This window comes from Drosophila suzukii, chromosome 3 (assembly GCF_043229965.1).
Source record: "Drosophila suzukii chromosome 3, CBGP_Dsuzu_IsoJpt1.0, whole genome shotgun sequence".
NCBI classification, from domain to species: Eukaryota; Metazoa; Arthropoda; class Insecta; order Diptera; family Drosophilidae; genus Drosophila; species Drosophila suzukii.
The window spans coordinates 78,434,117-78,451,331 of record NC_092082.1 but is presented as its reverse complement, the minus strand read 5'-3'; the positions used below and the strand labels follow the sequence as shown (position 1 = coordinate 78,451,331).

The 17,215-nt window shown below is 43.6% G+C and overlaps 4 protein-coding genes across 5 annotated transcripts; 1 reads left to right on the top strand and 3 right to left on the bottom strand.

The window, feature by feature from the left end:
* Nucleotides 1-303: 303 nt before the first annotated feature.
* On the bottom strand, nt 304-4,905 carry LOC108020228 (epidermal growth factor receptor kinase substrate 8). Of its 2 annotated transcripts, none has more exons than XM_036817947.3 (6): nt 4,760-4,905; nt 3,291-3,729; nt 2,345-3,235; nt 1,341-1,713; nt 613-953; nt 304-547 (listed from the first exon to the last, which is right to left on the bottom strand). In XM_036817947.3, exons 2-6 carry the CDS (start codon nt 3,726-3,728, stop codon nt 452-454), a joined length of 2,139 nt encoding a protein of 712 aa, XP_036673842.3. In that variant the 5' UTR covers nt 3,729; nt 4,760-4,905; the 3' UTR covers nt 304-451. The 2 variants fall into 2 exon arrangements, with proteins under 2 accessions (XP_036673842.3, XP_036673841.3); XM_036817946.3 differs by lacking the exon at nt 4,760-4,905 and adding an exon at nt 4,230-4,360.
* Nucleotides 4,906-6,150: 1,245 nt separating this feature from the next.
* Nucleotides 6,151-10,549, bottom strand: Irc (Immune-regulated catalase). The gene is made up of 11 exons (XM_036821623.3): nt 10,282-10,549; nt 9,149-9,245; nt 8,641-8,974; nt 8,397-8,583; nt 7,925-8,106; nt 7,294-7,859; nt 7,065-7,233; nt 6,840-7,007; nt 6,656-6,773; nt 6,442-6,604; nt 6,151-6,278 (listed from the first exon to the last, which is right to left on the bottom strand). Exons 1-11 carry the CDS (start codon nt 10,355-10,357, stop codon nt 6,248-6,250), a joined length of 2,091 nt encoding a protein of 696 aa, XP_036677518.3. The 5' UTR covers nt 10,358-10,549; the 3' UTR covers nt 6,151-6,247.
* Nucleotides 10,550-11,015: 466 nt separating this feature from the next.
* On the top strand, nt 11,016-13,988 carry Sf3a1 (splicing factor 3a subunit 1). The gene is made up of 7 exons (XM_036821617.3): nt 11,016-11,225; nt 11,342-11,506; nt 11,566-11,737; nt 11,798-13,257; nt 13,315-13,487; nt 13,550-13,720; nt 13,776-13,988. The coding sequence occupies exons 1-7, from the start codon at nt 11,117-11,119 to the stop codon at nt 13,875-13,877; spliced, it is 2,352 nt and encodes a 783-aa protein (XP_036677512.1). The 5' UTR covers nt 11,016-11,116; the 3' UTR covers nt 13,878-13,988.
* On the bottom strand, nt 13,911-16,941 carry LOC108020215 (xylulose kinase). Its single transcript, XM_036821618.3, has 6 exons — nt 16,744-16,941; nt 16,208-16,329; nt 15,053-15,880; nt 14,777-14,998; nt 14,388-14,577; nt 13,911-14,330 (listed from the first exon to the last, which is right to left on the bottom strand). Exons 1-6 carry the CDS (start codon nt 16,801-16,803, stop codon nt 14,094-14,096), a joined length of 1,659 nt encoding a protein of 552 aa, XP_036677513.2. The 5' UTR covers nt 16,804-16,941; the 3' UTR covers nt 13,911-14,093.
* Nucleotides 16,942-17,215: the final 274 nt, after the last annotated feature.

Genomic DNA, 17,215 nt, shown 5'->3' with positions numbered 1-17,215 from the left:
ATGGAGTTAGACATAAAAGGTATCTGGGTTAACCAATAAACATTGCAATAAGGCAGTTCAATAACCAGTTTATATAAAGGTTCCTGTTATGATAAACATATTCATGCCTAATTAATCATGTCGGAGCGTTGAATAAGGTAATTGTGCATAATTATTTCGTGTTTCAAAGTAAGGAAAAGTATTTTTATTGCAATTTCAGGAAGTTCCAATGACAAATCTTAATTTTATAAATATTTTTTTCTAAAATAAGGAAATGTTTTTAATGGAAATGTAAGCCAAAATGGAAATTAAATATCAGAAGCATTGTTTTTTGTCTGGTTTTTTAATGTACGTATGAACACTTTTTAACATAAATGAAGGAATATTACACATAAATAAATTAATGGCAAAACTTAGCGCTTCTGAGGCATTGTTGCGTTTCTCCAGGCTCGAACTATTCAAATCGGGAATCTTAGAAGACCTCGTTAGGATTGCCATTAGATTGATCGGCCTTTTGACGAGCACGTGCCAATTTGGCAGATAGCTCCGATGATCGAATGGTTTTGTACTGGAAAGGGGATTTTAATAGTAAATATGATTCTACTTGATCGATAGATATATTCAAGGACTAACCTCGCAGAAGTTCTTTTGCAGCACGATCTGGGAAATGAGGCGGCGACTCTCCCGCTGGCCAAAGTAGCTTTCGATGGTGTGTGGTGACAGGGCGAAGATCTCCTCGCCGGAGAGAGTGTGCAGACGCTTGATGATGTTGTCGGAGAAGCCCTTGCCCCTCAGCCACTCCTCCACTTCCCGCGGCTTCGAGTTTTGGGTGATGAAGATCTCAGGAGTCTTCAGGATCTCCAGGTCTTTGCGCCTCTCCCGCTGCTGCAACAGAACTCGCAGCTCGTCGTTCACATCATCCTGCATGTAGTAGGCTTGATCATCGGCATCGCAATCGTTTCGTGCCCGCATGGCTAGGAAAATGGGTAGGGAGTAAAATGCAACCATTAATGTATATTCATAAGAAATAACAGAACTTCTTCTAAAGCCTTCAAATTATATATAAAAAACCGATTTTCGATCCTAGAAGTAAGCTGAGATCGACTCGTTCTAAATCAAAATAAAGTGTTGGAAAAAGAGAATCGACTCCTCTTTACTTCAAATGTGCATTATCTTGAACAAAAGAGCACTTTCTTCTTTATTTTAAGAACGATTCTTCTCGAATAAGTAAGAAAACTTGATCTTGGCATTCTCCTTTCCCAAATTTTCTGTGTGTAGTTCTCGGGAACTTCACCCATATTTCAGATTTACAAGGGGTGGTATTCTCTTAGTGGTGGGCTATTCCGTAATTAAGGACTAACCTGCTAGGGCTCCTGCCGCAGCCATGTTGCGTTTAAGGGTGCCGCTGGGCGTGGGCGGTTGACTATCAGTTGGTGGCATCGGGGGTGGAACGGGCACAGCATTGGGCATCGAGTACGAGCGCGGCAATGGTTTGCCATTGGCCACCGGCTGCTCCACGGGAGCGGTATACATGGCCATGGTATTGCGGTACAACGGAGGGTTGTTGGCCTCCTCGCCACCATTCTCGGTTAGGGCCACTGATGCCAGCGATTCCGTATCCCTTCCATTTACTCCAGGCTCAAAATTGTACGGCGTGAGCACGGTGTTTGGCACGTAGCCAATGCTTCCATACGAGTTACGGGCCTTCCACCAGTTGCGAGAGTCATCGATAATCTTAGAAACAGAAGAGGTATATCATTTTATAACCCTCGCTATCTCAATAAGTATGCAATTGCTTAATTGATAAGATTGTAGGTATACTTAGTTCCAGTAAAAATAAAAACAATGTTTAAAAGGTTCTGTTATATTGAACTGCGTGTTATTGACCTACTACTCGTTAAAAACCTCTACAGAAATATTTCGGTGATTCTCATAGTACTACATTTTGACTCGTGATAACACCCCGTCTAAGAATTTTTCTTATCTTTATATTCATCCCTTATCTCGCTTTATGAACCCTTTGTTTATTATCTTTGAGGTTTTTGCAACATACTTTTCTGCAAGAAAAACAACTAAAAGCTTAAAATAAAAGTGATGTTTAAATGTTTAGCAGTTCACAAATTTAACACATATATCATTTCTTTTTTTTTTTAACTGGAAGATATCTTTAAAATCTCGAATAATGCCACCTACGTCAGCAAATAATTAGAATTATTAACCTAAAAAACAACTTGACAATAAAATAAAATCAATTTTAATAACTTTTAGAGTGCCTAATTTGGTTTGATGCTAGTATCTACTTTTCACTCTGCCATTATTTAAGCTATTATAGGTTATATAAATTCCTTTTTTTATAGTAACATACCTCCAAGTACTCCCCCTTGGTGACCTTTAGTTCCTTGTCGTTGGTGGCCGACTTGTTGAATGTAACCTCGGCGATCTTGACATTGCGGCTCTCCAGGCGACTCAGCCAGGTGCGATTTCCGTGACCCGGACTCGGGGGCACGGGGACCGGCACCGGCGAAGGCGTAGTGGTCTTCTTCAGAGCAGGAGCCAGGTATTGCACCTCCTCATCAACCACCCAGTCGGGCGACCAATCGTCGTAAAAGATAGGATGATACGAGCTCTTGTGATCCTTGAACTGGTCCTTAGGAACCGTCCAGTTGGGCCCCAGGCTCTGCCACAACTGCTTCTCGTTGGAGTCGAGGGTTCCGTTGAGGAAGGCGATGGTCTCGCGACGCAGGAGGGGATTGACCACAGCCTCTGGCAGACCCGCATCCACATAGATATCATTGCAAACGGTGACGATGGTTTGCAGCGATATGAAGACATTGTGCACCGGATCGGTGGTTTTGGTGAAGTGGTTCTGCAACCGCACCGAGTAGATGAGCGCCAGTTTCACCTTGGCCAGGATGTCGTGGAACTCGCTCTCGATTGGTGGTCGCGATCTTAGGACCAGAAGTCCTTCCCCATGAGGATTATGCTGCTCCTTGCGCAACTTCAGCTCGTTGAGGGCCTCGGCGGCATAATGAAGTCGGGCCATAAATCGCTCGATGTCCTCGAAACAGTGATTGATCACCTGGACATCCCGCTCGGTCTGCTCCTTATCCTGGGCGTTCTTCTCCGCTGCAATCCCCGCCACTGCTGCAGCTATTCCATACTGATCCTTGGCCTGCTGGGCTTGGGGTCTCTCCGGCTTGGGCAGCAGAATCGGGGTTTTATTACGATCAATCGTTACAGGAGTTCCCTTGCTCAGCTGTAAATGGGAATGGTGTTATAAAGATTGATAAAGATTTGTCCTATAAACTCACCGTCTTCAGATCCTCTACCAAATGAACTGAACTGACATCAGTCACCTGAAAGATGTGCATCTCGGTGTTTCCCAGCGAGATTCCCGGCACTGAGAAGACCAGGATGTTATTGTACGCCTCCTGGGGATGTTCACTGATGAAGGCTGTGGGCTCGGTGATCAGACTGCCCGGAAAGTTCTCAATCTCCTTCATCTCGCTGTCCAGCATGACCAACCACTGGCCATTGAAGCTCATGAACATCTTGTGCGGCCAAATGCCACCAGTTTTGTCCAGTTCGATCAGCAGCTTCATCTTCTCCTTGGGATGCTTGATCTCCGCCTCGGTTTTCAGCTTGAAGGTGGCCAAGTGCTCCAGGGCGTACGTGGGTTTGATCTCGTCATAGTGCCCATTGGCCGGTTCCCCGGCTGGGACTCCATTTTCGTAGCCGTTACGTGGCATCCTGGGAAATACGAGAAAGGGAAATCACAATTTATTATCATTTATTATCATTTATCTATCGTTTATTTCATTTATTGGTGTTTTTCAAGTTCAATGTTCCACGCGTAAGTGGGTAGTAAACTGCGCAATTCCACACTCATTTCTCTTTTCTTTGTTCTATTTGTTTTGATGATAACGCTATGCAGCAACTAATGCATGAAAGCATTTGTCAATAAGCCCTTTCTTTGTTTACATTTACAAATTGTAGTACTCAGAAACATATGGGAAAGGCCCCAGTCTTTGAAAGAAGAAATCCATTAGAGCTTATCTTCAAAGTTCTTGAAAATATATCAAGCACTAGACCTTTTTTACGAAAGCCCAAGGATTACGATTTTAATTTCTATAACTGTATTAAACCATAATTTTATTTTTCAACTGACTGACACTTTTGGTATTCCAAAAGATTGGCAGGTGTGCACAATCTAAGCGCCGATCTCCGTCTATTGTTAGCTAGATATTTACCCATACTTGACCGATATGGGTCGGAAGTATTTCAAGGTCCTATTGCCTGCCTTGACCATTCCGTCGATGTGGAATCAATGCGTTCTGGGAAACTATTGAATCCAAATGGGCAATGGGCTATAGATAGATAGATACCTTTACATGCAGAGATACAAAGGTACATAGAAGAGTACCGTTTTTCACCTGTGTGGTGGCTACCTGTCCGATTAGATAAACACAATTTGCTTTCTGCTTTTTGCCGCTCGCTGGCATTATTTTACTTTTGCAGTTATCACAAAGCCAGGGAATTCTTGGCACATGAAGCAATCATTAATGAATGCTTATTACATAAGGACACGAATAAAATAGTTAATCACGTATTTTTAGGCCATGATTATGGGAAAATTGCTTGCAGCCATCGGCAGGCTGGCAATTGTGATTTGAGATTTATTTATTGCTTTCACTGGAATGACATCAGATCCTGAGATACCGATGTCTGCGCCATATCTTTCGTATCTTGATTTACAAGCTTAGATGAACCGATGGGTTACCTTTTAACTGCCCACTGTGCTCTTTATTTATTTGTTTGCTCTTTTTTCCTTTTTGGCCCGAACTCGCACTCTCGACCCGCTGCGAATCGAATTCCAACTCGAACTAACTGACGTTAGTTGGCCAAGAGGAATTGGCGATATCAGCTGGCTCATTAATTGATTGCCTGAAATTGTTTCAGTGTTTGCGTTATCGCAAAAGCAAAAGTGTGCCTTATCTCTATGGTTGCCAGTACGATTGTACATCGTATCGTATCATTGGCACTTTTGCTCACTGGAGTAGCCAGGATTTTATTGAGGGGGCGGGTTCTTTAAAACAAAATTTTTAAGGCACAGTTTTGACTACAATATTTTATATACGATTTTAGCTGAAAGAGGTGGCTTACCGCTCAAGACCCCCTCCCAGGCTACGCCCCTCTTTTCTTATCTAACCGCGGAGAAGCAACAGAAGGAGTACCATTCCATAGAGAGAGTCTTCTGGCGACAAAAAAGCCCCACGATTACGTTCGCTTTAAATGGTCAGCGGATGTCCCTGGGGCCACCAACAAATATATTCTCACAACGATATTTCTGCGAGTTTCCCCGTAACATTTTTGGAATTTTTGGACGCCCGACAAAGTAATCCCCAAGTGTTTGGACATGTATCGCCTTGATACCTATATTTACTAATTAAATAATCAAGTTAATAAACAACCAAGTGTTATTTGAATAATATTTAAAAATAAATTTCCAAATGAATCACTCTTTATATGCATTATAGCCTAGATAAATTTTATGGAATGTGAATGCCATAAACTGGTTTTGAATATTTGCTAATTTATTATTGTAACTAATACTAACACGTACTTTTATGAGCTCATAATTATATCTTCCATCCGCTATCAACAGTCTTATGACTATTTTTTATAAAACTAAAATAATTGATGTGCAGATTTTCAATCCATCAAGAAATAATTGATCTGTTAAAAAATGTTTATCTCATGCGGCTATCAGTTATCACTCCAAAAATATTTTACCACATGAAGCATTCCTTAACTGAACTTTAAAACAATCTTTCCAAAGGCAGTTTTATTCGTTTATTTGCCAATAAGTTTTATTGGTGCTAATTGTGACATTCTTACCTTTTATTGGTGTTTGCGAACTAATTCACGTAATAACAGAAAAAAGCGACCCTCTCTACAGTTTAAAATGGAAATTGTTGAAAATGGCAATACACGTATCGCGTTTGCAGCAACACTTTCTGTAACAACTTTGATTATAGTAATACTGCGTGACTTTAACGACGGTGCTTCTGAATTGAAAGTTATCAAAGGTGCCACCCAGACAATCGATATGAAGCTCCATGTTTATTTAAACAAAACGTATTGCTACAAACAATATAAATAGTAATGCGATTCAATAGTTAGTTGAGGTATTTATTGAGCTTTGACTCGTACACTTTTTTTTGGTTCAGGAACTTAATCTAAAATCAGTTGGGAGTATTGCCAACCTCTAGACATCTCCACAAGATACCATTTGATTACTGTAAAAAAGATAGAAAAACAAACATTAAGGTTGTAGATAATTGCTGTTGCCGAGCTTATCATTCGGTACTCAGTCTAATATCAAATGTGAATCAAATGGTGTACAGACTGTGACTCAACCGGGTGACAGGTGATCTATTATGATTGCAGTTCAATACTAACCTGGCCGATGGCAACTGGAAGATATTCTGGGGAACAGCTGAAAGACCGGAGTTCAGGCACAGGAGTTTTGTGCCATTAAAGTGACGATATTCCTCCACCAATTGAGCGTGATTGTGGTCCAGCTTTTGCTCGTGTTGTTTAAGAACGTGTACGAATTGCTCGGCTATAAAAGAAGTACTTTTGAAAGGTCTTCAAATTTAAAAAAAAAACCCACCTATTATGCAGCTGAAGGTGGGGCCAACGGATCCGCGAACTGGCTTCTCCGAAATGCCGCCCACAATTAAATCTACATCAGCCCAACTGGAGTATATAGTTTTCAGCTTTTCCAAAACCTTTTTATAAAAGGTATATAAAATAATAATATTATTAGAAAATTACAAAGTAGATGCAAAACCTACATCTTTGGGAATAAAACGCTCCAAGTCCTTCCAGCTAGTCACGGGCTTGGATAGGAAACAAGATTCCAAGTACCTATGATATGGCAGCAGACCGTGATCTCTGCCCCTTTGGATGTCGAAGGCCAGGATATCAGCATGAGTGGGCTTGGTGCTCTTGTGCCAGACGACCTGCAAGTGTAAATATATTTATCTGGGCCTTTAAGATATAGTATTCAGATGACTTACCCCACCAGCATAGGTGGAATCCATATCCATGGTCTGCTGATTGAGTATACTCTCGAGGATGTCATTTAATTTTGCGGATGTGTACTGCAGCTTTGGCTTGTAGATTTCTTCTTTAAGCTCAAATAGATTTGTGGTCGGTTGCTCCTTGCCCACAAAGACATATTGGATTCTTAAAAAAAGAAGTAAGTTACGTATACGTAATATTTGTTTTTTGGTGAAGGCCACTTACTTATCATTTCCCTCCACTACGTTATTCCTGGCCAGATTTTGGAGCTCATTGGGCAGCATTGAGAAGTAGAATCGAATGGCAGCCACTCCGAATTCATTGGAGACCTCCAGGGCACGCTTATATTGTTTTCTCCTAATCTCGGACGCCAGATGACCACCGAGCACTGCCGGCAGCCACTCCTCTAAGACCACCTGACGATATATAGCCACATTTATGGCCTTGGCTGCCTGGAAGAGCTTCTCATCGTTCCATCGGCGATTCCTTTGATGAAGTTCGGCAGCCAATTTGTTGTGGTTCCGCATGAAGATCGTATAGATCAGTATGGAGAAGGGATTACTGTTGACCCGGGAGTCCCCAGCTGCAAAACAAGTGCCATCTCCGATTCTTTCCCTGGCGCAGAAGGAAGGTCCCTCAGTATCCGTGGCCATGGGCAGCAGGGCATTGTCGTATTCTCCGCGGGGCGTTGTCTTCAAGAGACCTCCCTGGAGGGCCCTCAACTTTTTCTCGGCCGCTAAGGTAAAGCCATAGAGTTGCGATAGATCCAAGGATCCCGTGGCCTGGTTTAGCTACAAAAGAATGTGGAAAGTCAGTTTGCTTTTTATTATTCCTCACTAGTAAACACTATTCTCACCTGCTCGGCGCCACCGAAATTGCAATCGGCCACGGACAGAGCACTTCTCACATAATTGAGACAGCTAGGCACGTCGTATTTCCCATCGGGCTGGTACAGAATCGGAGCACAAGCTGGGTGGTGGTGACGCGGCTGAAGGTTGTTTTGGTCACGGCTGCAGCACTCTATCGGAGCTCCACTGCCTGGGAATGGAGAACCATTAATTGAATTTAAACAGAAGCAAAGAACCAATTTATCAAAAAATCTCAAGATCGGCCAATGTTTTTCAAGTATTAATTAAGCGTTTTTAAGCAATACCATTTAAATTATATTATATTATATATAATTATTATTATAATTATAATATTATATATAAAAAGATGATAAAGGGCATTTTTTTGTGTCTGAGTTATATTAAATGTATAAATATTGGTTTTTAAATTTGGTAAAAAATTTGAATTATAATGGAAGGATGGGGACTTAACAAACTTACCCATTGATTGGGATACGGGCTTGCTGAGATCGTGCTCCACAAATTGAGCCCACTGTGCCAGGCCCAAATTCGAGTTGTTTTCGACAATTTCTTCTTCAGAAGACTGACTGTCATCGGCTTCGTAGAGCTTCTTACTAATGTTCCAAGCTGCCGGAACAGCGTCGCGACTACCGGAATTGGGAAACATCTGAAAGTATCAGTTATTATATTAGATCTTTAATATACTCTATAGGGCTACACATGCCTCATAAAAGCCGTTCCTGTAGTGACTGCTGTCAAGTAACCTCCTGAAAGCGTTGTGACCCTCCCGGTTTCCTCTGATCAAGTTCTCGCACTCAGTCCGCAAACTGCTGCCCTCGGGAAGGGGTTTTTGCTCCAGGTAACTGCGACAGTCATCACCATCGATTTCATTGGGCAGGCACTCGCTATTGTAAACAAACAAGCTGGACTTCAGGATCTTTAGAGCGATTATGCTGTCCTCTTTTGATGCCAAACTTGGTAATGTGTCCAGGAGTTGGGCGTGTGAAAGGCTTCCGTTTCTAACAGTTATGTCAGAACTCAACAGACTATCCTCTAGCCTATAAATGGAAAGGGAACACAATTTTAGAACCATTTTGTAAATAAGACATTAAACTACTTTATATTTAATGTGAACATTTACAGTCAGAGTATTGGCACTTCCTAAAGTAATCAGCGTAAGTCATTAAATTTAACTGGTTTTTAAAGTACCTAATAATTACTGTTTTACGAACCGTTTTTGTCTTTTTACTGAGTCGAGAGCTGAATCGACCAACTGCAGCCACTTCGATGCTGGAATCCTATTTAACTCCGCATCAACATCCCGACTCGCTAAAATATAAAAAATTAAGTATAATAAATAGTTAAATTAGAGTAGGAGCAGATGGGTGAGTTCTTTTTCTGGAAAATATTTCTTGTTGTCAAGATGATATCTTTCGTGGGAATTTAATTTCTTGGCGTCGTTTTAAACTAATTGGACAATAAATGATAAAAGAAATGATTTACTTGCTCACTCTGGAAAAATCCACAAATTAAGCGCTGTCAACACTTTAATCGAGACAATTTAAGAGTACTATATTACAAAGCTCACAATCAAATAATAAAAGATAGCTTTCTGAAAATACTATTAAACAGCCGATCAGTATCGAAAGTGTGCGTCCCCATGCTAAGAGAATCTAACTGGTTAAAATATGCTAATTCCAAAAAAATACATTTTGCACCTTAATTGGGAAATAAACATCGATTTAAAGCCACGCTTATAAAAATCTATTCAGATTCGTTGATTGGGTATTTGTTAGTGATAAGACATGAATATATGGTTGCACTTACGAGTGTGAACTTTCGGGGTGAGCACTCGGGAATTCCTAAATCTTTATCAACGAATAATATTGTTTTACACATTTTTGAAATGTTTACTACAATAAGCCAAAGTGAGTCTTGGGAAAAACAGTGCAATCATTCATGATGATATAACGCGTGAGCTTCGACAATCGATCACCTAGCACTCGCAAAAAGAGGGAAAGTACATTTTGACATCAATCTGAAAAAACATTACACACTTTTATTAATTTTTTATTATCGCTAAAATCATAACTAGATTTGATAGTGCGTAATGGCTGTCCTACGATTTTGAAAGTCTTCCTGTTTAATATAAATTTAAATAGAAGCCATTGACACTTTTTTTATAGTAGTTGAGCGAGCATTTTAGCAAGCAGATTTTCTCTATGTTCAAGATTTCTTTTTATATGTATACTGTGCTCTCTCAGAAATTAGCATAAGATTGAGATACTTGAAACCGCATGATAAATGATAATGCTGGGGCAAAATTTTATGAATAGTATAGGGGGCATTTTGTTATCAGACTTACATTTTGCCTCGCCTATTGTCAATAATGATGCTCCTATTATGAGAGCCAGCAGGCAGATGTACTTGATTCCACCCATTGCACTGTTCTTTGTTCTAGAACTCGGTTTTCTCAGCCACCGGTTGTGATTCACAGAGTGCTCGCACGTCAATGGAATTTAAGTCACGTATCAAGCTTGTGATAAGGAAGTGATACAAACTGCGACTCTATTGGTTCTTTCCGTCCTATTAAACCGTGTCGACGGCTCAGCGATTCGTAGACTACTGAGCTTGGGGGCAAATCTCGGCAGAATCGAGCCGATGAGAATGGGTCGGATCATTATCACGCACAATGGAGCTCATCATCATCATCTGTCCGGGAGCTCGCTCTCTCATCGAATAAATGAAATTGAGTAAACGTAAACAAAGTTTATTTTTGTTTTGGATTGGTGAATCAAGCCGTTTGTGTGCATCGCTCACAAAGCCGTACAAATACAAGCACGATATGCAAATGTTGACCGCACCTTTATCCACCTACAGAGAAATATAAATTGATTAAAGTGTAAAGCCTTTATAAGACATATTGATTATGTATATATATTTGTCGAACGAGATATTTAAATTTGCCGCCACATTAAAACCTATCGATAAACAGTGGTTCCTTAGTTCCAGTCGGGAACCAGTTCCACCCTTACTGGAATCTTTTTGGTATATTTGAAGACAAAATATAAATAAGTATCGATATACCAAACGATAGTTTATAAGAAGAAGACTTATTCGGCACAGAAATTTCGCGTCGGTTTTGTTTTTTCCTAAAGTAATTGCAATTTTATCAATAAAAGAGGACGACTACAGCAGCCATGCCAACTTTAGATGCGGAAGCCAACGAGGAGCAGTTCGGCAACGACCAGCCCAAGTCGATGTCAGGCCCCATCGTCGGGATTATCTATCCGCCGCCGGAAGTCAGAAGCATCCTTTGCAAAATAAGAAAAACAAACACGTTTCCTACATTCCCCTTAAAACCACTAATAAAACATACATTTAGCGTTTTCCACATACTCAGTTTCTTAAGCTTTAACTATTAGATATCGTTGACAAGACCGCCAGTTTCGTGGCCCGCAATGGACCGGAGTTCGAGGCCCGCATCCGGCAAAATGAGCTGGGCAACCCGAAGTTCAACTTCTTGAACGGCGGGGATCCCTACCACGCCTACTACAGGCACAAGGTCAACGAGTTCCGCGAGGGCAATGGTGAGTGTTTGGCAAAACCCATCAAGTTCTCCTGTTTTATGTAATTCCTACCCCCTTAGATGCCGGAATCACTGCCATTGCGGGCATGAAACAGCTGGCGGTGACCAGTGCTGCCCAACAACGCCAGCAGGAGCTCCTCAAGCAGGTGGTGGAGCAGCAGTTCGTTCCCAAGGAGCCGCCTCCGGAGTTCGAGTTTATCGCCGATCCACCCTCCATTTCAGCCCTGGATTTGTAAGTGATCTTTGGCTAGAAAAGTGCGCAACCAAACTAATAGATTAACCTTCCATTCAGGGATATTGTGAAACTCACCGCCCAATTTGTGGCCCGTAATGGTCGGCAGTTTCTGACCAACCTTATGAGCCGGGAGCAGCGCAACTTCCAGTTCGACTTCCTGCGCCCGCAGCACTCGCTCTTCCAGTACTTCACCAAGCTCCTGGAGCAGTACACCAAAGTGCTGATTCCGCCCAAAGATCTGCTCGGCAAGCTGCGCGCCGAAAGCGCTCCGGGCAGGAGCAGCATGAACCAGGTGCTGGACCACGTGAAGTACCGGGCCAACTGGCAGCGCCACCAGGAGGCACAACGTCGCCGCGAGGAGGAGAAGATCGAGAGAGAGCGCGTGGCGTACGCCCAAATAGACTGGCACGACTTTGTGGTGGTTGAGACGGTTGACTATCAGCCCTTCGAGTCCGGCAACTTTCCGCCGCCCACAAATCCTGACGAGGTAGGTGCCCGAGTGCTTATGGAGGAGCGTCTAATGGACGAGGAGGGCGACACAGAGATGCAGATCGAGTCGGACGATGAGGGTGACACCCAGGTGACCAGCCATCTGGAGAGCGGACTGAAGCTGTCGCAAATGGAGAACCGCGTTGGCATTCAGATGAAGAACGTGTCGTCCTACGGTCAGCCGACGGGCGCCAAGAGGGACAACACCCAGGTGCAGGACATGGACGAGGCCTCCAGCGACGAGGACACTCCGACGACCAAGCTGCAGCCAGCGGTGGCGCCCATGCTGCCGCCCACTCACGACAAGGTGGTGGTCAAGAAGTACGATCCCAAGGCGACGCAACCAAAGGCGGCACCCATGCCGACAGACGAGTATCTCATCTCGCCGATCACGGGAGAAAAGATCCCGGCATCCAAGGTCTCGGAGCACATGCGCATTGGTCTTCTGGATCCGCGATGGGTGGAGCAGCGCGACAAGCATACCGTGGAGAAAATCAACCAAGACAACGTCTTTGCCGCAGGCACAGCCATCGAGGCGAGTCTCAAACAGCTGGCCGAGCGCCGTACAGATATCTTCGGTGTGGGCGATGAGGAGACGGTCATTGGTAAGAAGCTGGGCGAGGAGGAGACCAAGAAGGACGACCGCGTCACCTGGGACGGACACACGTCAAGTGTGGAGGCAGCCACGCGAGCAGCCCGCGCGAATATCACGCTGGAGGAACAAATCCATCAGATCCACAAGGTTAAGGGACTGTTGCCTGACGAGGAGAAGGAGAAAATCGGACCCAAGCCCGTGGGCAGCAAGGCCACGCTTTCCGCTCCTCCGCAGCCGTCAACCAAGTCGCAGCACAGTCACTCCAGCCAGAGTCAGCATCACCAAGGTGGAGGTGGTCATCACGGACACCACAATATGCACCACCACCATCCGCCGCATCAACAGGCACCGCCGCACCAATCACATCATCACCATCCGCCGCAGCCGCCACAGCCGGTAATGCAGCTGATGTCACTGCGTCCACAAATGATGCGTGAGTAAATGGATAATATCCAATAAGCTGCATCTGTTGACCATTCAAATTTTACAGAACCCCCATTTGGAGCTGGAGGTGGAGGCTACATGAATATGCAACCTGGTGGAGGACCTCCGCAAATTGCACCTGCTCCACCTGTTGATATAATGGAGGAGGAGCCACCATCCAAAAAGATGCGAAGCGAAGACAACCTAATTCCAGAGGCAGAGTTCATTGCAACTCACAAGGTGGGTTGGCTACAAGTTATACAAATCTAGATGCTATACAAACCCATTTCGTGTCTTTTCAGAGCCCTGTAACAATTCAGGTTCTGGTGCCCAATTCAGACAAATCCGAGTGGAAGCTTAATGGCCAAATGATAGCCGTTACCATGGCACTCTCCGAACCGATTACCAATCTTAAGACGAAGCTTCAGGATGAAACTGGCATGCCACCGGCCAAGCAGAAGATATTTTATGAGGTAAACTATACCACTAATTTCAAGAAATATAATTACAATACCACGAATTCTTCAGGGAATGTTCTTCAAAGACAGCAATACCATGGCCTTTTACAATCTTGTGAACGGAACCACAGTGCATTTACAGGTCAAGGAGCGTGGCGGTCGCAAGAAGTAGTTGGATCAAATAATAACGCAATACCAGACACAATTAGGAATGCTCCATATGTAGAAATTTATTTGTATATGGTGTTTCGCATAAATTTGTAATAAATTGTCAATCACAGAATTTGTTAATTGCACTTTAGTTCTATAATTTTCAGGTGATGTACAAAAGGGAATTGGGGAATGCGCAGAGTAGAAAACGGAATGTTTAGTTGGGTTTTCGTTAAGTCTATGTATCTGGATTAGCCAGAACGCGAGCCATTTCGCGATATCGGAGGAGCATCGGAGCGTAGATTTGCTCGCTGTCCTTGTGTGGTTCGCACACAAGGTCCAACTTGTTGCTGGTCAGACTTAGGATGTAATCTCGGTAGCAGAGAGGTTCCTTCTTCTTATCGTGTTCCTGAAGGTACAGAGAATAGGCGGCTCTGTAAGCGGCCCCCATCAGGGCGGCTTCATGTCCTTCGTCCTGAAAGATGATGTCTACTTAGTAAACACTTATAGGAGATGTAAAATATTGACTAACCTGGACATGGACGGGAGAATTGAACACATCGGCGACAGTCTGCAGAATCGATTTGTTAACGGATGCGCCTCCTGTGACAAGGATTTGAGTGTCGGGCCCAAAGCGGTAGCCAAGGTCTTCGGCCACAGCCCGGTGATGCAGCATCTGGCCTTCAACTAGGGCGCGAATTTCTATTTGAGGCGAGCTGAATCTATTATAGGAAAGATATAATAATTAGGTAAACAATAATATTCACAACCGGGAAGAAAAAAATTACAGGCAAAGGTAAAAAAGTGGTTTTAGAAAAAAACCAATTTACAGATGAACGTTTTTTGTTATCATTGTTTTATGACAACTGCCCTATAATTTTAACAGCTGTTGAGTTATTCATGTCTGTTTTTAAGACCTACTTGATAACACCCTTGGCTGCGTCCGGAGAGCTGGGAACAATTTCCTTGTTCCACCGCAGAATTCCCTGCGCCTTGGGAATTATTTCCATGTCTATAAAATGAATAGCCATGTTTCCGAAGTTTCCGCGAGGAGTGGAGTCGAGATACTCGTTAAACTTGTCCCAGTTGCCGCCGGTCATCGACTTGTTGACTCCCTCGCGCACCAAAGACGCATTTCTAAAGCTAGAGAAGGATTTTTTAATATAACTATTATGTGAGGTATCGAGAACTACTTACCATAGCAGACCCATGAATGCCTCCGTGTCGGTGGGATGACACAGCACGTGACCCTCCTCCCAATGCAGTTGCTCTTTCATGCTCACCATCAGGGTATCACTGGTGCCCAGGGAAATGGTCAGCCAGTTGCTGCCCACCAGCATCCCGGAGAGAGCCGAACAATTGTCCCCTGTACTGGCGATCACCTTGCATTCCGGCGTAAAACTAAAGCGCTTCACAAAGTATTTTGAAACGTTGCCCAAAACCGTGTTAGGACTGACGGGAACCCCCAGGCGCTCGTCAAGATCAGGTGCACATACATTAAGGCATTCCTTGGACCAGTTCCGTTTACGGATGTTCAGCAAATTCATACCGGAACCATCACTGAAGTCAATGGGAGCAACAGAACCCAGAAAGAGCGACGATATGAAACTGCTGACCAATGAGATTCGCACGGCCTCGTCGTAGGCGTGACAGCGTTTCTGGTATATCTTTCGGATCTGGGGGCCCGTGAAGCGTTCGTAACACTTGGAGCCGGTCAGCTCCACCATTTTAAGCTTGCCGCCAACGGCCATCTCCATCTCAAGGCACTGTTTCGTGGTGGTGGCGTCCATCCAAATAGGAGTCCGGTTGACCACAAAGGCGGAGTCGTCGATTTGTGCGTGAAGGAACTTGTCGGAGTTGAGATTTTGAAGAGTACTAATTCCGTGCTTGGACCAGTACACCGATCCGTGCTGCTGTCCGGAGCCACTGACAGCCGCCACCGTGCTAAGATCAGCCTGCTGCATTACCAGTCGGTCCAGGACGATGTCCATGGCCTTTACCCACATCACGGGCTGCACATAGTATCTAAAAGAGAAGGGTATTAGTAGAGGTTGGATGGTACATTTAGGGATGGTAGTGTTGAAGTGATTTATGGATATCTATAAAACTGGTGTAACATCATTTTATCTTTCTTATCTTTAGGTAATATAAAAGAGGGCAATATATGGTATACGACAAACAACTCAGCAAGTTCGACAATATTATTTCCGATTTCGGAAATAAAAATAAAAATTTTATTAACTGAATATGCGTTTTAATTATTTTTGTTATGGTCGGAATCTAATCATTTTCGAAACAGGAAACGTTACTTAGATATTGCTTAATTTGACCTTATTTTGCAGTCAAACTCACTCATTTTTGCTGGGACCAGCGTTGGCTCCTCCCGTGGTCCGGAACTCCGGCAAATCGGTGTCGAATTTCACCTCCGCCTTGGCAACCACCTCCAAACTGGAGCCCAGCAGGACCGCTTTGAGCTAGGTAAATGAAGAAAGAAATGGGGCAGCAATTAGGAGATATGGAGACACACCTCGAAAATAACGATCAAACAGAGGGCAACTAGGAGTCACCGCTGGCGTCATTCAGGAATGGCGAAAGTTATTGCGGCATTATTAAGATAATGGCGGTGGCCAATACATCCGAACATGAATTTTAATAATCAAACCATAATAGTTAAATCGTTTGTGTTGGGGGGCAGATAAGCGAGAGTCGAGCCCCGGGTCGCTGTCACTGATAAGAATAGTTTTTGCTGGGGGGAAAACAGGTTCCCGAGTTCCGTTTGACCTTTTATGGTGACACCATTCCCACGTCGTTGGACGAGATGGAGTCAGATTGGAGACGCCTCCGCATCTCAGAGGCAAAGATACAACGTAGGCAGTTCCGGTTCTTACCTTTTGCGTGCTCAAGTCGAAGCCCAGGAAGGTTCGTTTCAGCTGCTTCGGCGGACCCATTTTCAAACTGCTTCCGGTTTTCTAGGTGGTTTGGGAACTAATGCATGCGGCGCTGCCCGATTCCACGGGCTAAATAGCCGGAATGCCGAGAGGTTTTTGATTTTGTTGACGGCAACACACGATTTTTTTGAGTTGTAGTGTGCCTGACGCTAAATTCAAAAAATCCACTATATCAGGTGAGTTTGGCGCGCTTTTCAAATTGGTATTTGCCTATGAAGTGTAAAGTGGGATAAAATCTTATATTTTAAGATCTAGCTTTAACTAAGAATTTAATTAGACTGTTTTTTCTGTTGCGCTCTCATTAGTTTATAGCAGACTGAAAAAATGATTACGAATAATTTCGAGCTGAACAAGCTGAGTTTGCAGAACTGAAACACTACACTCATTCTGTGACTTTCTGTTTGGTGACAAT

Excerpts from the sequence above, each read along its gene's own strand:
- LOC108020228 (XM_036817946.3), bottom strand. The coding sequence starts at position 4,288 with ATGGTCAAGGCAGGCAATAGGACCTTGAAATACTTCCGACCCATATCG. Across the intron at positions 3,236-3,290 it reads TGGTAGAGGATCTGAAGACG|CTGAGCAAGGGAACTCCTGT; the intron begins GTGAGTTTATAG and ends TCCCATTTACAG. Across the intron at positions 954-1,340 it reads TGCGGCAGGAGCCCTAGCAG|CCATGCGGGCACGAAACGAT; the intron begins GTTAGTCCTTAA and ends CCATTTTCCTAG.
- Irc (XM_036821623.3), bottom strand. The coding sequence starts at position 10,357 with ATGGGTGGAATCAAGTACATCTGCCTGCTGGCTCTCATAATAGGAGCA. Across the intron at positions 9,246-10,281 it reads GACAATAGGCGAGGCAAAAT|CGAGTCGGGATGTTGATGCG; the intron begins GTAAGTCTGATA and ends TTTATATTTTAG. Across the intron at positions 6,605-6,655 it reads CACCTTCAGCTGCATAATAG|CCGAGCAATTCGTACACGTT; the intron begins GTGGGTTTTTTT and ends CTTCTTTTATAG.
- Sf3a1 (XM_036821617.3), top strand. The coding sequence starts at position 11,117 with ATGCCAACTTTAGATGCGGAAGCCAACGAGGAGCAGTTCGGCAACGAC. Across the intron at positions 11,738-11,797 it reads TCCATTTCAGCCCTGGATTT|GGATATTGTGAAACTCACCG; the intron begins GTAAGTGATCTT and ends CCTTCCATTCAG. Across the intron at positions 13,721-13,775 it reads AGCAGAAGATATTTTATGAG|GGAATGTTCTTCAAAGACAG; the intron begins GTAAACTATACC and ends CGAATTCTTCAG.
- LOC108020215 (XM_036821618.3), bottom strand. The coding sequence starts at position 16,803 with ATGGGTCCGCCGAAGCAGCTGAAACGAACCTTCCTGGGCTTCGACTTG. Across the intron at positions 16,330-16,743 it reads TCGACTTGAGCACGCAAAAG|CTCAAAGCGGTCCTGCTGGG; the intron begins GTAAGAACCGGA and ends TCATTTACCTAG. Across the intron at positions 14,999-15,052 it reads GCATTCATGGGTCTGCTATG|CTTTAGAAATGCGTCTTTGG; the intron begins GTAAGTAGTTCT and ends ATCCTTCTCTAG.